Source organism: Polypterus senegalus, chromosome 1, assembly GCF_016835505.1.
Source record: "Polypterus senegalus isolate Bchr_013 chromosome 1, ASM1683550v1, whole genome shotgun sequence".
Taxonomy (NCBI): Eukaryota; Metazoa; Chordata; class Cladistia; order Polypteriformes; family Polypteridae; genus Polypterus; species Polypterus senegalus.
The window spans coordinates 124,353,476-124,376,919 of NC_053154.1; the positions used below are offsets into that span (position 1 = coordinate 124,353,476).

General features: G+C 39.3%; 1 protein-coding gene across 1 annotated transcript; it reads left to right on the plus strand.

Annotated features, from left to right (window-relative positions):
- Window positions 1-10,749: 10,749 nt before the first annotated feature.
- On the plus strand, window positions 10,750-17,908 carry LOC120529896 (extracellular calcium-sensing receptor-like). Its single transcript, XM_039754129.1, has 6 exons — window positions 10,750-10,886; window positions 11,225-11,516; window positions 12,195-13,025; window positions 13,671-13,898; window positions 15,012-15,135; window positions 17,004-17,908. Exons 2-6 carry the CDS (start codon window positions 11,259-11,261, stop codon window positions 17,906-17,908), a joined length of 2,346 nt encoding a protein of 781 aa, XP_039610063.1. The 5' UTR covers window positions 10,750-10,886; window positions 11,225-11,258.
- Window positions 17,909-23,444: the final 5,536 nt, after the last annotated feature.

The following is a 23,444-nucleotide window of genomic DNA, read 5'->3' on the forward strand; positions in this document are numbered from 1 at the left end:
GATGATGATAAAATATACTACAGTTTGAAATATCCAAGGTCTTTTTTCATGCTGATGTTGACCATTAGCAAGTTTGTGTATGAAAAAGAAGGATAAGATCCAGGCTGACCCAGTGGGATTTTCATAAGCATTACAAGTTTATAAATCATGAGGTCAATAAATTGTCAAAAATATATTCTGAAGGAATCCTTCTGGATGTATTATTTTAGCATTTGGGCATGAAAGAGGTGTTAACTGCAGACTATAAATTGGACTTACACAGTTGACCTTTGAACTTGATATCCGTAGTGTACTGCCAGTGCAAAACTGAGCAGTTTGGGAATTATGAAAGGTCCTTGAAGATGGATCATAAGTCTAATTTGAAAGAATGTACTGTTAATTAGGAAGTGAGAATAAAAGTCGCCAAAGCCAAATGCTAACCAAGCTTAAGGTCATAATTCACCAAATAACACACACCATACTCTTCAGTTTATTCACAATCTCAGATGCATCACCATCACCATTCACGCCACTTGATTTCCAGAACCAAAGGCTTTGCAACTTAGTGATGCATAATGGTAATGGTTTTACAAAATGGCAGTGCACACAGAAAAACAAAACAGCATCACAGTAAAACAAAAACATAAAAATAATATCCAAATTATTCAGGATGTTTAATAGGATGAAAATAATAATATACAAATGATCTCTTAACTTTAATAAAGAACATACTAGAAAAAATTATTCAAAACAAAACTTTTTTTTTAACACAAGGGTATTGTCTGTTTAAACAGTGTCAATGTTAATCACTTTTTGGTTAGTTTTCAGATATTAACTTTCACATTTAATTTTTACTACATCTATTTTACCCATTGTGGTGCACCAGGCTGGCACCGCCAGCTGAACCCAAAACAGACACGTGTGGGACACAAGTTCAATGTACACTAGGTTTATTTTTTCTTTTCCCCTTGTGGGAAACGCCTTCCCCGTTCCCCACAAGTATGACACAGTCCAAGCACAAGCACAGCACAAACAATTAATCCCTTCTTTTACTCTTTTCCTTCTCTCCTCTTTCAGTCCTCGGGTTCAAACTTCGTCACTCCTCCTCCCGATTCTGGCTCCCTGAGTAGTGGCTGCTGGCTCCTTTTATAACACACCTGGAAGTGCTCCAGGTGCTTGATTACTTGTTTTCGGCAGCACTTCTGGGTGTGGTGGAAGAATTGCCCATAAGGGCTCAGCAGTTCCTGGTTCAGTACCCGCTGGTGGCACCTGCGGATCCCAATAGGGCTGCACCACACTCCAACTCCCATGAAGCCCTGCGGGAGTCTGAGGCACCGCTGCAAGCCAGGGGGGTTGCCATCTAGTGTCCCTGGGGAGGTAACGCTCTGTCCATGCTTGTTCCCCGGTCCTTCCAGTGTGGAGGTGTCCCAGCCGGGCATGAGCCCTGGTCGCATGATACACTATATACCTTTCAATTTATACATTTTGCTCTTTTTAATTATTTACATAAAATTATAATTTCTGTCTTATGATAAGGCACTCAGATCACTGCTTTACTTGCACAATAAATTTATTATGACTTTGGTTTAAGTAAAGGTTAAAGCCTTTATAATTAACAACAATATTTTTTCCATCCACCTTGTATTTTTTTCCTTTGTTTATAAGAATGTATTGAATGTCAGTATTCTGTTGATGATTTAAAGTCTACAGTCACCTCATTAAATATTTTAGTTGTGAGATTTTTGAGACCCCAACAACCCCCAACTCTGCTGTGTACTGGCAGTCTGTTAATGCAGGCAGGGACTGGTTGTTCACTGCTGGTGTGACTGCAAGTTTTCACGCTTCCTGTGTAACGCATCTGTCCACTGCTGGTTGGTGCAGGGAACATTTAAAACCGGAAAACAACCTGGCCATGTGTCTTCTCACATGTGCAGAAGAGCTATTGTGCTTTTGATCTGAGAAGGGAGTGAATACAGGATGATGTCATCATTCCTTCTTGAATTCTGTGCATGTTTGAGTGACAGCTCCCGTATGAATTAATGCTTTCAGAATGTTCCTGTCTTCAAAACAATAAAGGATTTTTTTGAGAACCTGGACTCATAAAGTGTATTTGTTCTTTTGGAATATATTTGTTCTTGTTTCTGGAATTCATTGTTTGAACAGTTAATTTTCTTTGTGAACATATTTTGCATACTAAATATACATATTACATATATATACAAACATTTTTGTAAATGGAAATCCACAAAGGGAGAAAATGAATCACGTATCATAAGGTAGTTTTTATCCCTGAGCTTTCAGCTCCTGCCAGGAGCTGTCATCAGAGGATAATGATTAGACATACAAGAATCAAAGGCAATATATACCAAAATAAGGCTAGGTTGAGTGTAGTCAGTTAATGAGGTGGGGTTGGGAGGGGTATTTGTCGTAAAGTTTTATTTATTATGAGGATGTTCTTCTTAAGTTTGCATATGTTGGGTTTATGTCTAAATGTCCTAAATGTCTGTTAATGGTGTGTATATATACAGGTATATATATATATATATATATATATATATATATATATATATATATATATATATATATACACACTGTGGAGACTGGCCCAGATACAGACAGGCAGACACGTTCATGTCACCCACAAACACGTTTATTTACAATATTTACAGTCTTAAAGTGCACCACAAAACCCCCAAAGTCCCCAAAGTCCTGGCCACACAATGCCTTTCTCTTCAGACCGCCTCATTCTCTCTTCTCCAGCTCAGTTCACTCCACTCCTGACACTTGCCTCGAATGAAGGGGAGGCGGCCCCTTTTATTATCACCCGGATGTGCTCCAGGAGGGTTCTGGCAATCACCCGCGGACACGCCCCGTGTGGCGGAAGTGCCGGCTGCATCCCTGGAAGCACTCCCGGTGTCCCTGCTCTTCTTCCCCCAAGCACTTCCTGGTGTGGCGGAAGTGCTGAGGTCCAAGGCTCCAAAGGCATGGGGGCACTCCCGGTGGTGACCACGGGCCCCTACAGGGTGGAGCTTCAAAGCTCTGTACCCGTGGCCCCCAAAGCAACCAGGGTGGAGGCCCCCACGTGATCCAAAGCAGGCGCACACCCTCTTCTGGTCCTTCATGGCGTCCCGGCCGGGTCGTCGCCCCTGGAACCTCTGACAGTGCCCCACTGCCAGCGAAGACCACTCGGGAGGAGCAGCACGTCCCACGAGGGCAGCTTACCCCCGAAGCAGGTACTACTCCTGGGAAGCCAGGGTCAGGTCCTGTTCGCTAAACAGGCATAGGGGCGGAGATGCTACCTGGACACCACCCCCTGGCGTCCTCCTGTGCCTCACACAGGCCGCGCTCCCACCTCTTACCGGCACCCCGGGGCCCCCTCCGAGGTTTTCGTGCCCCTTTGGTTGGAGCCACTCACCCCTTCGTAGCCTCCACCAGCCGTGGAGGCACCCCCGCGCCAGCGTAGAGTCCTCCCGTCAGATGGCCCGTCGCATGAGGGCAGGTTCCCAACAAAGTGTGTCCTATTGCAAGTCCAGGGTCCGGTCCTGCAACACACAGAAACAAAGGGGCAGAGCTGCTGCCTGAACACCCTTCCCTGGTGCCCCACTGTGCAATGCACTGGCAGCGCTCCCCCCCCGACCGGCACCCAGGCACTTGCCTGTTTGGCACCCCCTCCGTGGGTTCCGTGTCCCTCCTGTCGATGAACACAACAGGACCGCCTGCAGTCGTTTCCTCCCCGCTGACTTTGAGGGTTCCCTCTGCCCCTGCAGAGGGTGGCCAGTAACCGAACGTGAGCCGCCTGCCTCATGTCCTTCCGTATCGGAGGAACCGGCATTCTTCCCTCGATTCCTCCTTTTCCTCTGGGACGCCTTGACGGTCTGGGTCTAAGCATGGCAAATGCTTAGATCCAATCCCGTCTGCATCCCTACAGAGCGACGAGAGACTGCCTCGGGCTCGGAGTGTAGGGCGCTAGGACCCAGGGCACTCATCAGCCCTTGTCCTGCCAGCCCCTGCGATCTCTCCCTCCTCACCTCGCGCAGAGCACTCCCTACCGCGTCCGTTGTTGGAGAACTGCATACTCGATACTGCTCGTTAACATCACAACCAAGTTCGGCAGAGTCTCCTTCATGCTGTATGGGGTCGGCTGTACTCATTGTCCCCGCCGTACCTTTCCAGCTGAAGAATCCAGCATTGCTCCGTCTCGTCGCCATCCGTAGGACGTCTATCAACGTGACCGCCTTCCTCTCCAGTACTTGCAATTCCGCCCGGAGGGCACATAGCATCTGTAACAACCGCTGCTTCGCAGGCTGAAGGCAGGCCTCCAGCTCATGCAGAGCAGCCGGCAAAGACAGGAAGTTAGCCGACGGTGAGCTCACCTGTCTGTCAGCAACACACGCCGGCAACTTCCTGTGGGCCTCTTCCTCCGGCCCAATTGGGTTTCTTCCGGGCACGAGACGGACATTCCTTGGTCCCGCCTCTATACAGTCATTGCCAGGCACACAAGACACACTGGCCAATCCCATGCCTGTCAGCGGGTGGGACTTCCGGTCCGCGGCCATCTTTGCTCTCCTCTTCCTGGTACGGTGGCCTTTTTGGGCTTTCCCGAATGGTAGCAGCTCCCTTTCCGCAGCTCTCGTAGCTGCTGACGTGCCACTGGAGCCCCGCAAAGCGACATGCCCCCGTCACTGACGCGGATCCGGGCATCCCCGGCTCTAAAAACAAAGAAGACATTTGGCCCTACAGGGCCTGTTGCCAACAAGCAGGGAACTTACCGCCCAGATCCCAGCGCCGGCATGCTCGTCGGAGCCCGCTGAACTCTTGCCCTGGCCGTTGTCTTTCTCCCGCACCAGGTGAGCATCAGTCCTCCGCGGTCCGGCAGTGGTCTGCTGGGCAACTCTTTGTCCCGGGGTTGTGGGCAAGCCGCACCCGCGCCACGTGTGTGGGTGCACCTGCTGTGCCGGGCCGTCCACTAAATATTTATTTAGGGGTTCCCGTCTTGTAACAGACGGATCACCCCACCTTGGGCGCCATTGTGGTGACTGGCCCAGACACAGACAGGCAGACACGTTCATGTCACCCACAAACACACTTATTTACAATATTTACAGTCTTAAAGTGCACCACAAAACCCCCAAAGTCCTGGCCACACAATGCCTTTCTCTTCAGACCGCCTCCTATTCTCTTCTCCAGCTCAGTCCACTCCACTCCCGACTCTTGCCTCGAATGAAGGGAGGCGGCCCCTTTTGTTATCACCCGGATGTGCTCCAGGTGGGTTCCGGCAATCACCCGCCGACACGCCCCTGTGTGGCAGAAGTGCGGCTGCATCCCGGAAGCACTCCGGGTGTCCCTCTTCTTCCCCCCAGCACTTCCTGGTGTGGTGGAAGTGCTGAGGTCCAGGGCTCCAAAGGCATGGGGGCGCCCCCTGGCGGTGACCACGGGACCCTACAGGGTGGAGCTTCAAAGATCTGTACCCGTGGCCCCCAAAGCAACCAGGGTGGCGGACCCCATGTGATCCAAGGCGGGCGCACGCCCTCTTCCGGTCCTTCATGGCGTCCCGGCCCGGGTCGTCGCCCCTGGCACCTCTGACAACACACACAAAATATATACATATATTTTTTTCTTCTTTCTGATCCTTTTCCATCATTTGATACTATGAGCTGTCTCGTTTTATGTCTGACCTTATCCTTTTAGTAGTTTGGTGATTTAGAATCAATACCTGACTTACCATTACAATACAACTCAAGTTCTGAAATGTAATAATAGGACAGAGCTAAAAATATTAGGATATTTTCATCTTACAACAGTGAATTCATTCTAGAAGAGCTGAATGCACAAATATAGAAATACAACCTTTTAAAATTCATTTAAACAAATGTGAATTGAAACATGTGGTTACTGCAATGAAAATGTACATTAGCACTTTTATAATGGCATTTGCTTTAAAACACCTGAAAAATGAGTAACACAAAATTGTAGTGATTTTGAGTCAAGTATCAAAATAGCTATGTATCTTAAATAGGTTATTCATAAATAGGTTCATTTTTCAGCAAGCATAATCAAACATGTGTGGTGCCATACTTACAATTGCTTTTTCAAAGTTCCACAAACTTTATCCAAACTCTGCACAGGTGGTGGCATGGTCATATCTGAATAGGTTGGTTGTCTCTGCTATCCAAAAAACGTCTGTGTTGTATTACTGAAAACAGAATAGAATCGCACTAATTTTAGCTTCCTGTTCAATACAGGATTGAGTTTAAAATTTTATTGTTTGTTTGAAGAATGGTTTAACCCTCTTTAATTTTAATGACCTCTTACACCCCTTAATCTCCTTCATGGTCACTGAGGTCCTCTGACTAGAAGTTATTGTTTGTGCTAAGATCCAGACTTAATCGTAGAGGGGACCGTACTTTTTGCAGTTGCTGCTCCTAAACTATCTTTTTATATTAGGTCAGCACCCACTTTTAAATCCAGCCTGAAAGTCTATCTTTTTGCCTTAACTTTTAAAAATTTAACTAATTTCATTATTTTGGTGTTTATTTATTCAATGTATATACAGTATGTACTGGTGTATTTATGGAACTTGTACAGTTTAGCCAAGTTCTGTTGTTTTAAGTGTGCCCTATACATATAATTGATTTGACTTGATTTAAACTGGCCAGGAGTGAATGTTTTAGCATTAGGGTTCTCTCCAATGTATTGGTGTTCGATTTATAGTTGATTTCTGCTTTAAGCTTGATGCTGATAAAAGGGGTTTGGCTCCTCACAATTTACTGCATATTGATCAAAATTCTACACATTTTCTTTATGCATTATATTTTTCTATAAAGTAGAAATAATTTGGTGGTTACTTTCTAATACATAACAGCTGTAATAACCATTTGCTTAGGCATATTAAAATATTCCAGTTTGTTTACTAAAAAGTTTTGTGTAATAGAAGCAATTGAATAAGCACTGAAAAATTTATCAGGCAAGACCTCAAAATAAAGCGTTTTTCTGGTTGAGCCACATCACAATGCAAATTAGTCTAGCACTGAGATTGGATTTGTCAATAATGCTGTCTTTAAAATGATATGAAGATGAAAAATAAGATATTATTGACTTTCTGACTATTAGATTCAGGCAGTTGCTTAAACAGACCACTTTATATACATATATAATTTATTTGTACCAAAGGTTGATGGTGAGGTGCTGCCTCAAGCAGTGGTGTTTTGAGTATCTTGGGATTTTATTAATGAGTGAGGAAAGAAGACTGACAGTTGGATCAGAGCAGTGTCCAGATTCATGATTATGTTGCACCAGTAAGTCTTAGTGAAGGAAAATAGTGAGAAAACAGAACTGAAAGGCAAAGTTCTCGAATTACCAGTTGATCTATGTCCCTGTCCTCACCTATGGTTACAAGCTTTGAGTAGTGACAAAAATTACTAGATCATAGATGCAAGTGGCAGAAATTAGCTTCCTTTGCAGGGTGAGAAGCACAGACATCGAGGAGGAGGTTAAAGTAAAAAGTTGAAAGGAGCCAGATTCGGGTAGCTGATTAGGATACCTCTTGGATGCCTCCCTTGAGAGGTGTTTCGGGGATGTCCAAATGGGAGAAAACCTCAGGCAGAAACAAAACACACTGGAAAGATTACACCACTTAGCTAATCTAAGAGCACCTTGTTATCCCCTCTGGGGCAGCTGGAGAAGTTAGCGAGGAAAAGGGATGTCTGAGCATCTTTGCTTAGACTGCTGCCCCCATGACCCAGACCCAGATAAGAGGCAGACAATGGATGGATGGATGGATAGTTAGTTCAAGGGAAGCTCTTTTTTATTAACTCCTTTTGGTTTTTCTGCTCAAGAAAATGTGATCTCGGCACTTGATTCAGACCTGTCACAATGATATTCCCTTCTCTTTTTGTATTTAGCAGCCTGACTCCAATTGACTACTGATAAGAATAGTCCCTGACAGCAGCCTGGAAATCCCACCCTCGAAGGATGATGCTGTCAATCACCATCTTCCCACTCAGTCCCATAATGGAAAAAGCTCTAAACGGCACGCATAACACAGATAGTTATACAATATATTTACATGTCAGTGCCACACTACAACTCCTAGTAATAGACTTGGATTCTTTTAACTCTGCATCATTAACACTAGAATCCCTGAAGCCAATGAAAAAACTAGTAATCCCAGGCCACCTTAAATTCCCCCGCACCTCTCCATCAGCATCTTGACCAGCACAAGCAACAAGCAGCCTGCTATCCCATCCCCCACCAACACATTTTTAGTCGTACAGTTTTCCCAGCTCAAGTCTGTTTATCTGGGTGTGAGGTGCCTTGAATTTTTTTAGGGTTAATAATATATTGTTATTTGGAACACATACATTTCTGTGTTCTGTGTCTACAATGATCTACATAAATGTAGGATGACAGGAAATGCGAGACAAGAAGTGTTGAACATATAACTAGAACAGAAACTTTTTTCATGTTCTAATAATATTTGGCAAAATGCTGACATGAAGTATTTAATGTATGAAGACTGAAGTCCAAATATCAAATAAATATTTTCACAAAAGACACAGATATAACAAAACAAGTGCGCTTTTTTCCAAGAATTTAACCAAAGTAAAAGAAATTGGAATAGGGTACAACACACACACCCGTATATATGTCTGCCTGGCTGGTGCAGAGGTAAGAACTGCAGTCTCCAAGTAGAGGGGTGACAGGTTTGATTCCGGGTTTTTCATGCATTGAATTGTTTTGAGTAGTGAGTGGGTATTATTATCACTATTATAAAATAAATAAAGAAACGGTGCCATCTTTCGCCATTATGTCTGGTGCAGCTGTGGTGTTCTTATGTGTGAGTGGACATTTCTTGCGAGGAGGTCTTCTATTCTCTTTCTCCAATGTAGAACCCTCATCCGAGTTCACCTCTCTTATAGCACATCTTTATTTGAAAACAGCAGTGTCACATCAGGGGGAGCATGAACATGACTGAAAGAATAAAACAGAATAATAAAAAAAAAACATCTAATCTTTACAAGCACCATAAATTTACACTGGCTGTTACAGACTCAAATCAAATGTATGTTTGTACAATAGCAACAATAAGAGCAGCTCACTACTTAAAGCAGTAATTCTGGGAAGCACCCAAAATCAATCCTGTGATCTCTTGATTATGAATTAGCAGTTCTTACCACTGCACCACCCAAGTGGTTATGTCAGTGTTGTACCCTAACCCGATTTCATTTTCTTCGGTTATAGTCTTAAATAAAAGTGCACTTATTTTGTTAAACGTGTACCTTTTGTGAAAGTGTTTATTTGACATTTGGACTTCAGTCTTCACACATTATACACTTCATGTCAAAATTTTGTTGTTACTACTATAACATGAAAAAGTTTCTATTTTAGGTATTTGTTCAACATTTATTGCATTTCTTGCATTTCCTGTCATCCTACATTTGCATAGATTGTTGTAGACACAGAACACACATGAAATTCATGTTTTCCAAATAATGATATATTATTTACCCTATACAACTCCAGGCACCTCACACCCAGATAAATAAGAGTTGAGCTGGGAGAACTTGTTTGCTTGAGTTGAACTGCAGCGGGATGGTATAGCAGGCTGCTTGCTGCTTGTGCTGATCGACACATTTACAAAACAAAAGATGCTATTGGAGAGGTGTGAAGGAATTTAAGGTGGCCTGGAATTACAAGTTTTTTCGTAGGCTTCAGGGATGGTAGTGTTAACAATAGAGGACTGAAGAAAGCCCTTTGAAGCTGCTCCATTTGGCATCCATTACTTTTACCTAGATAATGATTACAGCTGTTTGGCTCCCCTTTTCACTATAAAATAATAAGTTGCAGAGGAAGATTCCTGCAAAAAGTATTTTTCTAACTTGTTCTCCTTTTCCTCTCACTTGCCTGAATAAGTGGCCACTTTTCCTAGCCAGGAAGAGGACTATCCTCTTCTTCATTCCAGCTTAGAGCTCAATTAGGTGTTGTTTGGGGAGGAGGCAGAGGTGTTTAAAACATATATTGTGTTCTTTTAAAACACACCTGAGATTAATTTATGGGCTCATCCCTGTCAGCAGTTCTGGGGTCTAAGCTTGTTCTTCAGAATAATGTGTAGGGAGATGTGTGTGTGGTGGGGTGGGTTACTGTGTCACAGCACCTTGTAGGTGGGCTCTTTTCCCTGTGACCCCTTACCTCAAATATTCTTTTAAAGGACCAGATATCATTGGCTGATTATTAACTTCCTTATCTTGCCAAAAGATAACAGGAGAGCTTCCTCTTACAAAACAGCTTCTTACAACCAATATTTTGAAGACATGTCTGAACTTTAATACCCACATTATAAATAAGTCTACTGCCCTCATGTGGTAGTTCTATATAGCCAACTACCATGTAAGACCCTGTGAGCAGTAAGTGACTAAAACAATTTTAGTAAATTAGCTAATTACAATTTTTTTACACTGTGGCTTAATTAAATCCACATTTGTTCTACATCTTTATTTTGCATATCATACAGTAATATTAAATTAACTTACAATTTAACATAAATGAATAATCATTTTAAGATTTGTGCTCAGATCTCTACTTATGCCAGTGTCTCTTGTTTAGGAAAATGTCTCATGGGAATAAAGCATCTTTTATATAAAGCATTTTTTCATTATATCCTCCCTTACATGCTTGATAATGAGCTCTGGAGAAATGAATTACTTTCCTATTGCATGGATGATGCTGAATCTTCTCTCTTTAGTTGCCGCATCTAAGCAAAAAAAGTGCAAAATTCAAGGTCCATTTCGATTGAACGGATTGCATCAAAAAGGCGATATTATTTTGGGGGGTATTTTTGAAATAAGTTTTCAAACAATTTTACCTGAGCTGAACTTCACTTACAAACCTGAACAATGGAGGTGCAACAGGTAAGTTCATTTTGAAAGTAATATTGATGAAATGTGTAGTAGAAAAATTAGATATAAGGCAGTTGAAAAGAACTCATATCTAAGTTGTAACCTATATTGTATGCATCATCCTCATTTATTTTACAGCAGTCTTCTGATAAAAATAAAAATTGTTGATACATACATGTAATTTCCAGAACATTTACTTAGGTAACACCAAAGATTTAAATTACTTTAAAGATTTGTGATGTATGCTATGCAATATATAGGTACTATATTTTGTGTATGTTTGACACTATGTTTGAATTTCTAGTATTTATTTTCCTTAATGACTTTGTAGCTCATTTCATATGTTAAAGGTTAGAAGTGTCACTCTTTCAAAGAGTGCAGGCAATGGTCTTTGCAATTGAAGAAATAAACAGTGATGAAACACTTTTGCCCAACATTACTCTGGGCTACCGACTGTATGATAATTGTGTTAATCTGCCTGTAGCACTTGGTGGTGCGGCTGCTTTAATCAACGGCCTGGAGGAAGAATTTATTGAATCTGACTGCACAGGAATTACCCCAGTGTTAGCAATTGTTGGAGATCCCACATCAACACATTCAATGGCTATATCTAAACTACTAAGCCCTTTTCAAATTCCTCTGGTAAATATACAGTATATGTTACAGTTTATTTTTTTTCTAGCAATACTGTTAACTGAAATTTTTGTATTCTCTTTACCTGCTATCAAATGACCACATCATTCTTTAGCCACAACTTACATTAGCATTGCTTTGGTTACAGTTAATCTGAAAAAAAAATGTAGCATTACTGTTTATTTAATGTGATGCATGTACTTATTTATATAGGTATCATACTTTAAAGCATTTTAATTTTTGCAAAACCATTGAAGCGATCTGAGCCTGTCCTTAATGAAAAGGGCCATACAGGAAAAAAGTCAATCATATCAGTGGAACTCTCAATGAAAAAAGTAATAAGTGTAATTTTTCTTAAATACGTCTTTGTCGTTTAAAAAAAAAATCAGCAGTGGCTGCTTATTGTATCACCAATACAATGTTTTTAATAAATAAAGATATTAATCATTAATTAGCCTTGAATTTATATATTTAGTTGCATTTTACATTAATTACTGTTTAACATGTTATAAGTGTAGTAGTACACATTACAAAAACCTTTGATAAATTTATATTTTTACTTTTTAAAAGAGTTTTGCAGTATATGCTTTACACTGTTAATGATGTTTCCACTGTTATATAACATTCATATGTAATAGTTTAAGTGTAATTATTCTACTACTTCAAATTTTGTCTTGTTTATTGTAGGTAAGCTATTATGCCACATGTTCCTGTTTGAGCAATAAACAAGAATACTCATCTTTCTTTAGGACGGTCCCAAGTGATAACTTTCAGGTTAAAGCCATTATACAAATTATCAAACATTACGGTTGGACTTGGGTTGGCGCAATAGCAAGTGATGATGACTATGGTCAATATGCCATAAGGAACTTCAGTGAGGAATTCAAGGTTTTTGGATGCCTCTCTTTCCTGGAAACACTCCCTAAACTTAATGAAAAGGAAAAAATCTTTCAGATTGTTAACTCCATTAAACAGTCAAGTGCAAATGTTGTTGTTATATTTGCACCTGAAGTAGAACTGATGCCTTTGGTCCAAGAAATCGTTCACCAGAATATTACTAGCATACAGTGGATTGCTAGTGAAGCATGGAGTACCTCCACTGTGTTAGCCAGCAAGGAAAACTTTATTTCATTTGGAGGAACAATAGGTGTGGCAGTTCGCAGGGGTTTAATCCCTGGTCTGCAAAATTTTCTTCTTCAGGTTCAACCTGATTTTGATCCTGACAACAATTTATCAGTCCAGTTCTGGGAAGCATTGTTTGACTGCCAATTTCAAGAAAATAAAATGATACAGAATTCGTCTACAGCTGCAGGAATAAAAAAATGTACAGGGGAAGAGGAGATCATTAACCTGAAAACGGCGTACAGTGATGTATCAGAACTACGTGTATCTTATAATGTTTATAAGGCAGTTTATGCTCTTGCTCATGCTCTTCACAACTTAATGTCCTGTAGAAATGGAAAAGGGCCCTTTGAAGGCAAAACATGTGCAAACATTGCAAATGTGCAGCCATGGCAGGTACTGTAATAATAACTGGAGTCACTGTGATAATGTATAACGTTGTCAAGGTGTAAAACATATGAGCATGGTTGATCTAATAAGACAAGTTGTGTAAGTGAAATTTATATTTGCTTCATAAAATGATTACTACAGTTTGTTATGTTTTTTAACTTTTAAGAAAGAAACGTAGAGCCGCGTATTACAGAGCAAACGTCACCAATGATAATTGCAATCAACACTGAAATCATTAAAAATTAAAGTATGATGTTGAAAGATGAAGCCACATTGAGTGATTTAGCTCCATAAGTCTTGTGCAAGGATTTGATTAATATATCCTCCTTATACTCTCACAAATTTCCGAAAAGCACCTGAACATTGAAAATCTATCAACACATGCAAGTTAAATGTCAGTCTCTCTCTATTTTCTACTATGATTGACTGCAATTATCCGAACAGAATACATCAATCTCTGGAAACAAATGGATGCCAGTCTGGGGTACTTTGAAATTTTTAACTCCAACAGCATCCTAGAATAAGGTTTTAGTGGTTAATACATTAGTGTTTCTCAATGTGTGTTTTCTTAACTAGCTCTAATAGTGTCTGTGTATATATTTTTTGCAAACTATAAAATCTTAATAATAATTCCAGCATTTTTCTCTAAAGCTTTTGCATTACCTGAGGGAAGTCAGCTTTACAACCCATTTGGGTGAAAAAGTGGCTTTTGATGAAAATGGGGATGCAATTGCAATTTATGACATAATAAATTGGCAGCGAGCAAATGATGGAAGTGTCAGAATTGCAGACATTGGTATTTTTGATCAATCAGCAGAAGTAGGAAAAGAGGTTTCTTTAAATGAAGATGCCATATTTTGGAATTCGGATACTGGCAAGGCAAGTAAAATCAACCTTCAGTTTGATTTCTTTTTTTTATTTCAGCATATAGCATATACACTTTATATTACTTTGTGATTTCAGACTACTTCTTTCCATTGTATGCTTTATTTTTAACTTCACTTTATTCTTAATAATATTAAAAGTACCTGTAGTTATATTGTATATGTGGTATTATAGGGCGGCACGATGGCACAGTGGGTAGCACTGCTTCCTCGCAGTTAGGAGACCCTGGCTCACTTCCTCCCTGCATGGAGTTTGCATGTTCTCCCCGTGTCTGTGTGTGTTTCCTCCGGGTACTCCAATTTCCTCCCACAGTCCAAAGACATGCTGGTTAGGTATATTGGTGATTGTGCTTGGTGTATGTGTGTGTGTGCACGCCCTACGGTGGGCTGGCGCCCTGCCTGGGGTTTGTTTCCTGCCTTGCGCCCTGTGTTGGCTAAGATTGGATGGATGGATGGATGGATGGATGGTATTATAGGCTATAATAAAAAAAAATAGAGACATAGAGAAACTACACAGTATTAGCAGTTTGCCCAGTTGTGAAGGCCTATTTATTCTTTTGCTCACAACAGGCAAATATGAAATAATGGCGCAACTAAATAAACTTTCCCATTGTTTGGGCTCTGTGGGGACACCTGCTAAGCAACAAATATGTGCCAGCGCAAGTCAAAGCATTCCTCATCTTGTCCTCTTCTGATTAATCTGCCTTCACAGTACCTTCCATATATACAATTTGCCAATTTATTGAAGTCTCCTCTCAGGCACACAATCTCTCCTTTGACAAACCAGACACTTCCACTGTTCCCCGTTTGTGATTCTTCTGATTAAACTGCCAAAGGGGATTTCCCGACTCCTGCAAAGAAACTTTCTGTAGAAAAAAATGGCTTTTTCTGAAAGGTTTAGTCACTTCAGGTAGCTGGCACCCCCCTGTCCTATCCCATAGTAATAAAGCAAAGAGCAGTTTATCTTATTTGTTCTTGCTTTAGATATGTATGTATATATTAATGTACACAGTGCAAATCATATTATTATGCTATTTTATAATATTATTCATTTCTTTGTGAATAAAATTGTAAGTGTTAATACTTAAAGGTATAATTTTAATTTCAGGCTCCAGAGTCTGTTTGCAGTAAGAGCTGTGAATCTGGTACAAGAAAAGCCAGCAAAAAAGGACAACCTGTATGCTGTTTTGATTGTGTACCCTGTGCAGATGGGGAAATTAGCAACCAAACTGGTAGGTATTTTTTAATATACAAGACTATATATTTATATTAATAATGGATGATAATAGAGGAAAGTCATGGGGTACTAGTGTCTAATGCTGATTCCTCACACCTCCAGAGTCAAGAGTTCAAATCCCAGCCCTCTCAAAATCCATGATAAGTTTAATTTCTTGACCATATCAGCATGCATTTTTTCCTTTTATTTTACTTTTCTCACACGTCACAAAAGTTTACATGACAGAATAGCTGGCTTGTGCACAATTGGGCTCTGCCATTGACTAGCATCCCATCTAGTGTTGGTTGAGTGGTCCATGATACTGTGGCATTGCCATGCTCCAGTACACTGCAGCTCTAAACTGGAATGAGCAACTCCATAGATGGGTGAATGTGTGGATAAGTACTAAAATAAATGGAATATCCAATCATTGGTAGAAGGTATTTCTTCCTTTAATTACTACAGGACAAACTTTTTGAATATAATTTATGGTAGCCATCAGTGCAGTTGGGTTAGAAATTAATGTTGCATATACAGTGTTGCATGCAAAGTGTTGTGCACATGCTTTGCTAAAACAAAAATAATAATTCTTTATATTTATATAGCATTTTCCTTTCTACTCAAAGCACTTCAGCAATGGCATGTATTAAACAACATTTGGCATTACAAAACAATTTTAGAAAAATAGTTAGATTTGTTAAAAAAATGCCTTATTGATATCTTTTATATTACTCCTGCAGCAGAAATTACATTAACATTTGTGTCATGGGAAGGCAACAGTGTCTTTTTCTTTTTCAAGTCTTTCTGTTTGGTTTTGGATCTTTGCACTTCCTCTGTAGATTCTTCTCTTTTTGTTTTTTTGTTTTTTGCACTTTGTGTTACCACTGGGGCATCCAGGTAAAATTAAGTACATTTACAAGAGTAGAGCTTAACTATATTGAAATTAAGTCACAAAATCCTGGTTCCATCTGGAAGCCCATCAAGCAGTTAAGCTGCTAATGATCGTACATAATTTTTAATTAGCTCTATAACTCTTACTGGCAAGCATATTAATTTTAAATGCTGGCATGTGTTTATTTATGAAATGTTTTCTGGTGCATCAATAGAGTCAACTCACTTTCCCAATAGATAGATAATACGTAATATTAGTACCTGGTTTGAAAAATAAAGAGGTTTGTAGTGCTACTGTGACAAGTTCTTAAGTGGAAATTATGATATCACTAGCTGTGTTTGGGTGGAAATCCAAGTAATCAATGATCTTAGCATTAATGTTTGCAGTGCACTACCTATTGGAATGTATTTTGTAATTTTGGTACTTTATTACTAAAATGTTTGTGTTGTTCCATCTTTTGGAATGACAGAGATGTAGCAACCAGACAGACATGCAGACAAACACAGCAACACTTATCCTTTAATTAAGGTGGACAGTGTATTATGGCTATTGTTTCATTCAGTTTAAGTATTTCTGCATTGCCAACATAATTAATAAATGCCCACCTTATATTTTCTACTTGTCTTCCCTCGCTACCTGCAATTCCATCAATCTCATGGCTTGGTTTTTGTTCTGATAAAAGTTATCTAGTTTGGGATCACATATTGATAGGCGTGAGTCTTTCCTAACGGCTGCCATCCAAACAAGGTTTAGAAACATCTCAGTTAGAATGGGATGTACCTGAGCCAAATTTTGATTATCATAGAAAAGGGTCTAAATGTGATGTCAATGTGAATTTTCATTTTTATATTTTTTAATAAATGTTGGTATGTTGATTGTTGATGTGGAAAGAAAATTATTTTAAATGATTTGACTACAAGGTTGGCACATAGCAAAATTGGAAAAGTGAAGGGATCTGTAGAATTCTTACTCCTCATTTTTAACTTTTGTAGATTCCATAATCTGCCTTAAATGCCCAGATGACTTCTGGTCAAACGAAGAGAAGGATCAATGTATTTTGAAAGAAGTTGAATTCCTGTCATTTGAAGATGCTATGGGGATCACCTTAACAACAACGGCATTAGTGGGTGCTGGCCTTTCAATTTGTGTGTTAGCCATTTTTATAAAGTACAAAAACACACCTGTTGTAAAAGCAAATAATTCAGAACTGAGCTTTCTTCTGCTAGTGTCATTAACTTTTTGTTTCCTTTGTTCATTGACTTTCATTGGACAACCATCCACTTTAACCTGTATTCTAAGGCATGTTGTTTTTGGAATCAGCTTTGTTCTTTGTGTTTCCTGCATTCTTGTAAAAACAATTGTTGTGATAGTAGCCTTTAGAGCTAATATGCCAGGAAATAATATGATGAAATGGTTTGGTGCTGCTCAGCAGAGAGGCACCATATTCTTTTTCACTTCAGTTCAATCTATGATTTGCGCTATATGGCTGAGTGTGGCAGCTCCTGTACCAGCTAAAAATAACAAATATCAGAATTCTAAAATTATACTGGAATGCGAAGTTGGGTCTGTAACTGGATTTAGTTTTCTGCTGGGGTACATTGGCCTCTTAGCTTGTGCATGCTTTGTCTTAGCTTTTTTGGCTAGAAATCTGCCAGACACTTTCAATGAAGCCAGATTCATCACTTTTAGTATGCTCATCTTTTGTGCTGTATGGATAACATTTATTCCAGCTTATATCAGCTCTCCTGGGAAACATACTGTCGCCGTAGAGGTTTTTGCAATACTGGCATCAAGTTTTGGACTTCTTTTCTCGATATTTGCACCTAAATGTTACATAATTCTTCTGAAGCCTGAACAAAATACAAAGAAGGTTCTTATGACTAAGGGGAAAATCTAAAAAAAGGGAAAAATGTACATATTTAAGCAAGAGTACAAGATGATATATAAAGTTGTTTTGGTGATCCTTAAATTTGAAAAAACAAAGTACAGTAATATATACTTTTATTTTACATAAAGGGAAATGCAAAAGAAAGAATGAGGGATTGAAGCTCCAACTATTCCTTTAATACATCTTTTAATGTTCTAAACCCATTTTCATTATACCAGTTGATCACAGTAGCAAGACACACAAGATACGGTATTAACTAATGCTACATTGTTTACTACAATAGTCGGCTTCTCTGTCTTGAACTTGACACTGACTGCACTTAACCACATGTAAGATGTCAGAGCTCACTCATCATTGTGCCACTAAAGGTTCACCCTTAATTAAAATGTGCCTACGTGCTTGTACGGTTTGTCTTTTTTAAGGCAACATAAGTTTTAATTTACATTTTACAACATACAGTCCACAAAAATCCCAGTTTACCATATAACAAACACTGCAATTTTCCATTTCCATCTGTAACCAAAACCCTCATCCCTCCAAAACATTGGACCAAAGATCCATACTACTCACATATGTTTTGGTTTAAAAATCAGTTCTCATTAAATCCTTATTCCCCATTCCCCAGTATCCGCAAGCCTTTTTATTTCTTCTTAGCAGCTGCAAAATTCCACTTCTGAATATTCCACTTTTTTGTCTTTTCAAGCTCCTTTTACAAAATCTTTTTTACTTACTGCACTTCAGCGGTCACAGACCTCTTTTTCAGGACATACCTGGCATCCCATATGTCCTTCTTTGTCATGCTCCCTTGAAACGCTGCCATTTTCAGCTAGGCCCTCCCATTTCAAAATAAACCCATCTCTCTATTATAAAAAAAATCCTGTGGAGGCAGACAAGGGAGACGAGATCTTCTCAGAAGACAATTTGAAGTCCCACAAGAGGCACTTTAACTTGCTCCCAACTCTTAAAACAATGACAAGCAAAACACGCAGCTTGCAGCAGATGATTCAACCACTTCTGTTTGCATGTGCTCAGCCACCCTAACCCCACCTCTTAACAACGCAAGCAGCAGCAGAGACATGAAGTGGCAAAAAGGACAGAGGCTTTATAGGCTTTAAAAGTATCGATGGGCAGCGCGAAAGCAGCTGCCCCCCCTTCACAACACGAGCAGCATTATACGTCCTGTAAGAAAGAGATTTAAGTATGCCCGTGTGACGATGTGGGTTCTGGCTCCACACTCCCATCTGATTTGGAAGCACTTGAACCCAACACCGTCAATAACATAACCAAGTGAGCTAGTCAGCGAAGGCAATAAACATCTGAGCAAGGGGATGGTTAAAAGTGAAACAGTGCTTTTATTTAAAAGAAACAATCAAAAACAAAATAGTGTTCCATATAAAGTGCAGTTTTTTCTTCAATAAATAATCCAATAAAAGGTGGAGGTTAAAACCAATAGAAAAACACAATCCTTAAAAACCAGAGGTTAAAATCTTCTTTAGGAAGCAGTTCTTAAAACAACAAGTCCGGTGCTTTTCTGGTAGCGTCTCACCTGCTTATCCTGTTAGGGCTTAGCAGCAGGCAAGACGTTCTCTGCAGCTTTTGCACAACGAGCCGTGGACCCGTAACACCACAGCCCGGGGCCAGAAATAAAGGACAAGCATTGTTTTTACAATGTCACGCGAGACAAGGCAGTGAGCCATCATTTAAAACAAGTCCACGGACATCTAACCTAGCAGTTGTTGGATTGCTTTTGGCTGACACGCATCATGTGCTTCCAGCTCTTAAAACTACGCCATGTGACAAGCAGAGCAGGCAGCTCGCCAGCAGGAACAGGCAGCTCGCCAGCAGCAGAAAGACAGCAGATGATCTGACGGCAACTCCTTAGCATACGTTCAGTCACCCCCCTTCACAATGCGAACAGCGTTATTCGTCCTGCGAGAAAGAGATGTAACCACGCCGGGGGCCAGAAATAAAGGACAAGTATTGTTTTTACAAAAGTTTTTGAAGTAAAAGTGAAAATAATGCATATGTAACAATTCCCAAGAAAATAACAATCTCTTGAAATTGTATATCCGGTAAACCAAACATGGAGCCCCCTAATATGAGCAAAAAAAAAAAACCTGAATTATCAATAATCCTTTCACACTCACCTGCACTCCAAAAACACGTCTGATTGTCCCCACCTGGGCACAGTATGATCTTGGACAAGTCCTTGTCTGTGTCAAACCTTGCCTAAATATCCTCTCCCTCATACATAATCTTCCCAACACCATCATCTAGTTCCAATCATTTAAAGTTAATGGCATATTCAGACTTCTCCAAAACACTCTGTAGTTTTACTTTAGAAAGGAGTCCTAGATTTATCAGCCATATCATAGTAGTGTTATTGCATTTTTTTCTCTCCACATTCTATAAATACATTTACTGATTTTTGTTCACACAGAAGGAGAAACAATACAAAAGATTAGGAAGGTAGTAACTATTTTTATTAAACTGATGTCTATTCAATGGTGTATTGTAATTTTAAGCCAAAATAAACTCAATGGAAACTTAAAAAAGTACTTGGTTATGTGTTATCTTGCCTAAGAGTCACTGAATGAATATTGGAAATGTTTCATTAATAAGTCATTTTTGATCATGTATGCTGTCAGCTTTGCCATATAGTTTGTTAGAATGTAGCATTTTATTTGTTTACGACTTAATCAATGAAAATGTTATAAGAGGCGTGCAAATAAGAACACTGGAGCATAACAGCAATAACTAATATTGTTGAAGTTCTGTTGGGATTCAATGGAAGGGAATATGTAAAGATTTACTGACAAATGATCCCACGTGCAATGAAAATTTAATAATTCTGGTTTAAGGAAAATATTTGCATGTTAAATGTGAGAGATCCTCTGCAGGTGTGGGGATATAAATTAGAATGCATTATTATAAGCTGACATTCTGTTTAACAATAATTAATACATTATCTTGCTACTGGGATCACCTGCTGTTTTATAAATAGGTTTATATAATGTATGGATGTTTTAAAAGTGATAAGGAAAAGGTCTCAAAGATTGCTGTGAGCACCTAAACTGGGAGACAATAAAGTGAGAACTCAAAAACAGAAATCAATGGAACAAAAATCAGACATTCAAAGCGTAATCCTAACTGCCCGATTTTGCCAATAACTACAACACAAAGAGAGTGAGAGAATCTTTTACTTGAAATTATCCACTAAGGGATTCTGGATTTCAGCTGTGTGGCCATTTTTAATCCAGTGGTAATTAGACTGAAAGCAGTGATCATGTAATAGCTTGGCTGCGACCAAGAGCCCTCAGGATCACGTGACAAAAAGTGCAAAGAAAAAACTTAATTATAATCATAATTATAATAAACATAGAACAAAAGGAACAGTTTGACTGAAATGCAAAATGTCTTGACTACTTTCTTACCTTCAGAAATGTAATGCTGCACTGCACTGTTGGCTCTGCTTTTGCATTCAGCCTATATGTATGCTTGCAAATGTCCACTGGAGTCTTCCGCATGCTGCTAACTTACTCTACTAATACTGATATTTTCTATTGTAAAAAAAATGTTAAATGTTTAATTAGACATGGTTCATAGTTTTTCATTTCATTTTATGGTGTTCATACAGTACAGTGGCATTCAATGGATCAAACATATTATAATAACATACCAGATATAATCATTTACTTCAAATTAATTACAATGAGAGCAAAGGAAAGACAAATACAAAGAAAAAAAACAGAAGAAAAAAGATTTAATCCACAACATTAAGAAAAAAAAGAAACAAACTCCCTCTATCTTTTTAAAGAAATAATAAACCCTACTTAAATTAATTGGGTAATGCGAAAAAATCATGAACCAATGTGTTTATTTGCATACTGTGCCTGGTGTCAGTGCATGTCAACGTCTATTAAAAATTGGTTCCAACTTGTATTTATTTAATTTCTGTGTGAATACTTATTCTTGAGTGAGGGTCGCCAGCCAAATGAGAGTGTATGTAAGCCATTCATCCTTTGGCAAGCAGGTGACCTAAGAAAAGCATCTTTTGAACACAGACACGTTATTTGCCCATTATAGTAAAAGAATAGATTTTTTTTGCATTATATCGTACATTTACTGTAAATTCAATAAGATTGTTACACTTATCTTTTAAATGTGCTTTTCAGTAAAGGTTCTTTTTTTAAATAACTAAAAAAGAAAAAAATCAATTACCGTATTCTATGCCAGCTACAAAACATGTAAGACAAAGTGCCATCCTAGACTGGATGCCAGTCCACCAGATAGCACTATCATTTACACACACACCATAACATTTTTAGAGTTAACTGAAAAGAATATTACATATGCATTTGAACTGTGAGAAGGAACTGGAGTCTCTAAAAGAAATACCTGGAGAATATGTAATCAAGAACCTGCATTTACTGTAAAGAAATATAAAAATCACTACTTGTTTCATAATATATAGGTTATTCACATAACATAACTTGTGTTTGCACATTCTTACTTAAAACAACTTTCACGTGTAAATGTGCTCAAGTAAGTGAGTCTGTTCCAAATTGTTTGCAGGTAAGAGCTTTTATATATTAAGGCTTTATTTTTGCTATCACATATGTAGGGCAGGGCAATTGCTGCTATTAAATCTCACATACTCAAAGGTGAGTGCACTTGTGGGGGTTAAGCAAGAGTTTAGTGAAAAGGGAATCATCTCACTGGCGACATTATCTGGATTTAACAGATCAGCACTGATTTGTTACTGGTGAGCTATTTGCTGCAGAGGATTAAGAGTAAGACATGAAAGACTCAAATACGTAAAATCTGTTATAAAATGTACAAGTCTCCTCATAAACTGGCAGTCAGTGGTTCTACAATAAGGGCACTTTCACTTAGCTCAGTTGTCTGTGAAGATTTTTGCTCTTCTATAAGGAGAACACATCAAGTTTTAGAATCTGTTTCCATGCCCTAGAGCAGGTGAATATGAAATAATTCAAATGTAGTTACCAGATAGATTTTTCGGCACTACTATGACTCATCATTAGTTGTTGGTCTGCAAATTTCACCAAAGCATTATTAGCAGCAAATTTGCTGCATTCACGTTGTCCCTTGTTCATCAGATTATTTACTGATAATTCGCTAGGTTAAAAAGAACTTTTTTTTTTTCTGCATCCCATAATGATGTTCCTTCAAAGCTATAATAGCCAGCATTACTGCCCCCAGGAAAATAATGCTGATCATTTGCATTACAGAATGGTTACAAAGCTTGCACATCAATCATTATATTCTTTCTTCTTTGATCTCAAGGATGCACGATCGCTCAGTGGTTGGCACTATGAAGTGCACACGATCGCGCTCACTGTATCACTAGTCTATTGGCTGACAAACTGCAGATTTGAACACGGGAGAAACTCGGGGTTTGCAGATATAAACAGAACATGGAGACTTCAGGTCTTAAGGCAGCTGGTGAACTACTATAGGATCAGTATTCATACCAGTGTGACAGGTGACCGGGGCCCATGCCTGGCCGGGACGCCTCTTCACC

Bases quoted from the DNA above. Each gene is read 5' to 3' on its own strand.
- LOC120529896 (XM_039754129.1), top strand. From the start codon at position 11,259: ATGGTCTTTGCAATTGAAGAAATAAACAGTGATGAAACACTTTTGCCC. The intron at 13,899-15,011 runs GCAAGTAAAATC...TTTTAATTTCAG, and splicing joins GGAATTCGGATACTGGCAAG to GCTCCAGAGTCTGTTTGCAG. The intron at 15,136-17,003 runs GTAGGTATTTTT...TAACTTTTGTAG, and splicing joins GGAAATTAGCAACCAAACTG to ATTCCATAATCTGCCTTAAA.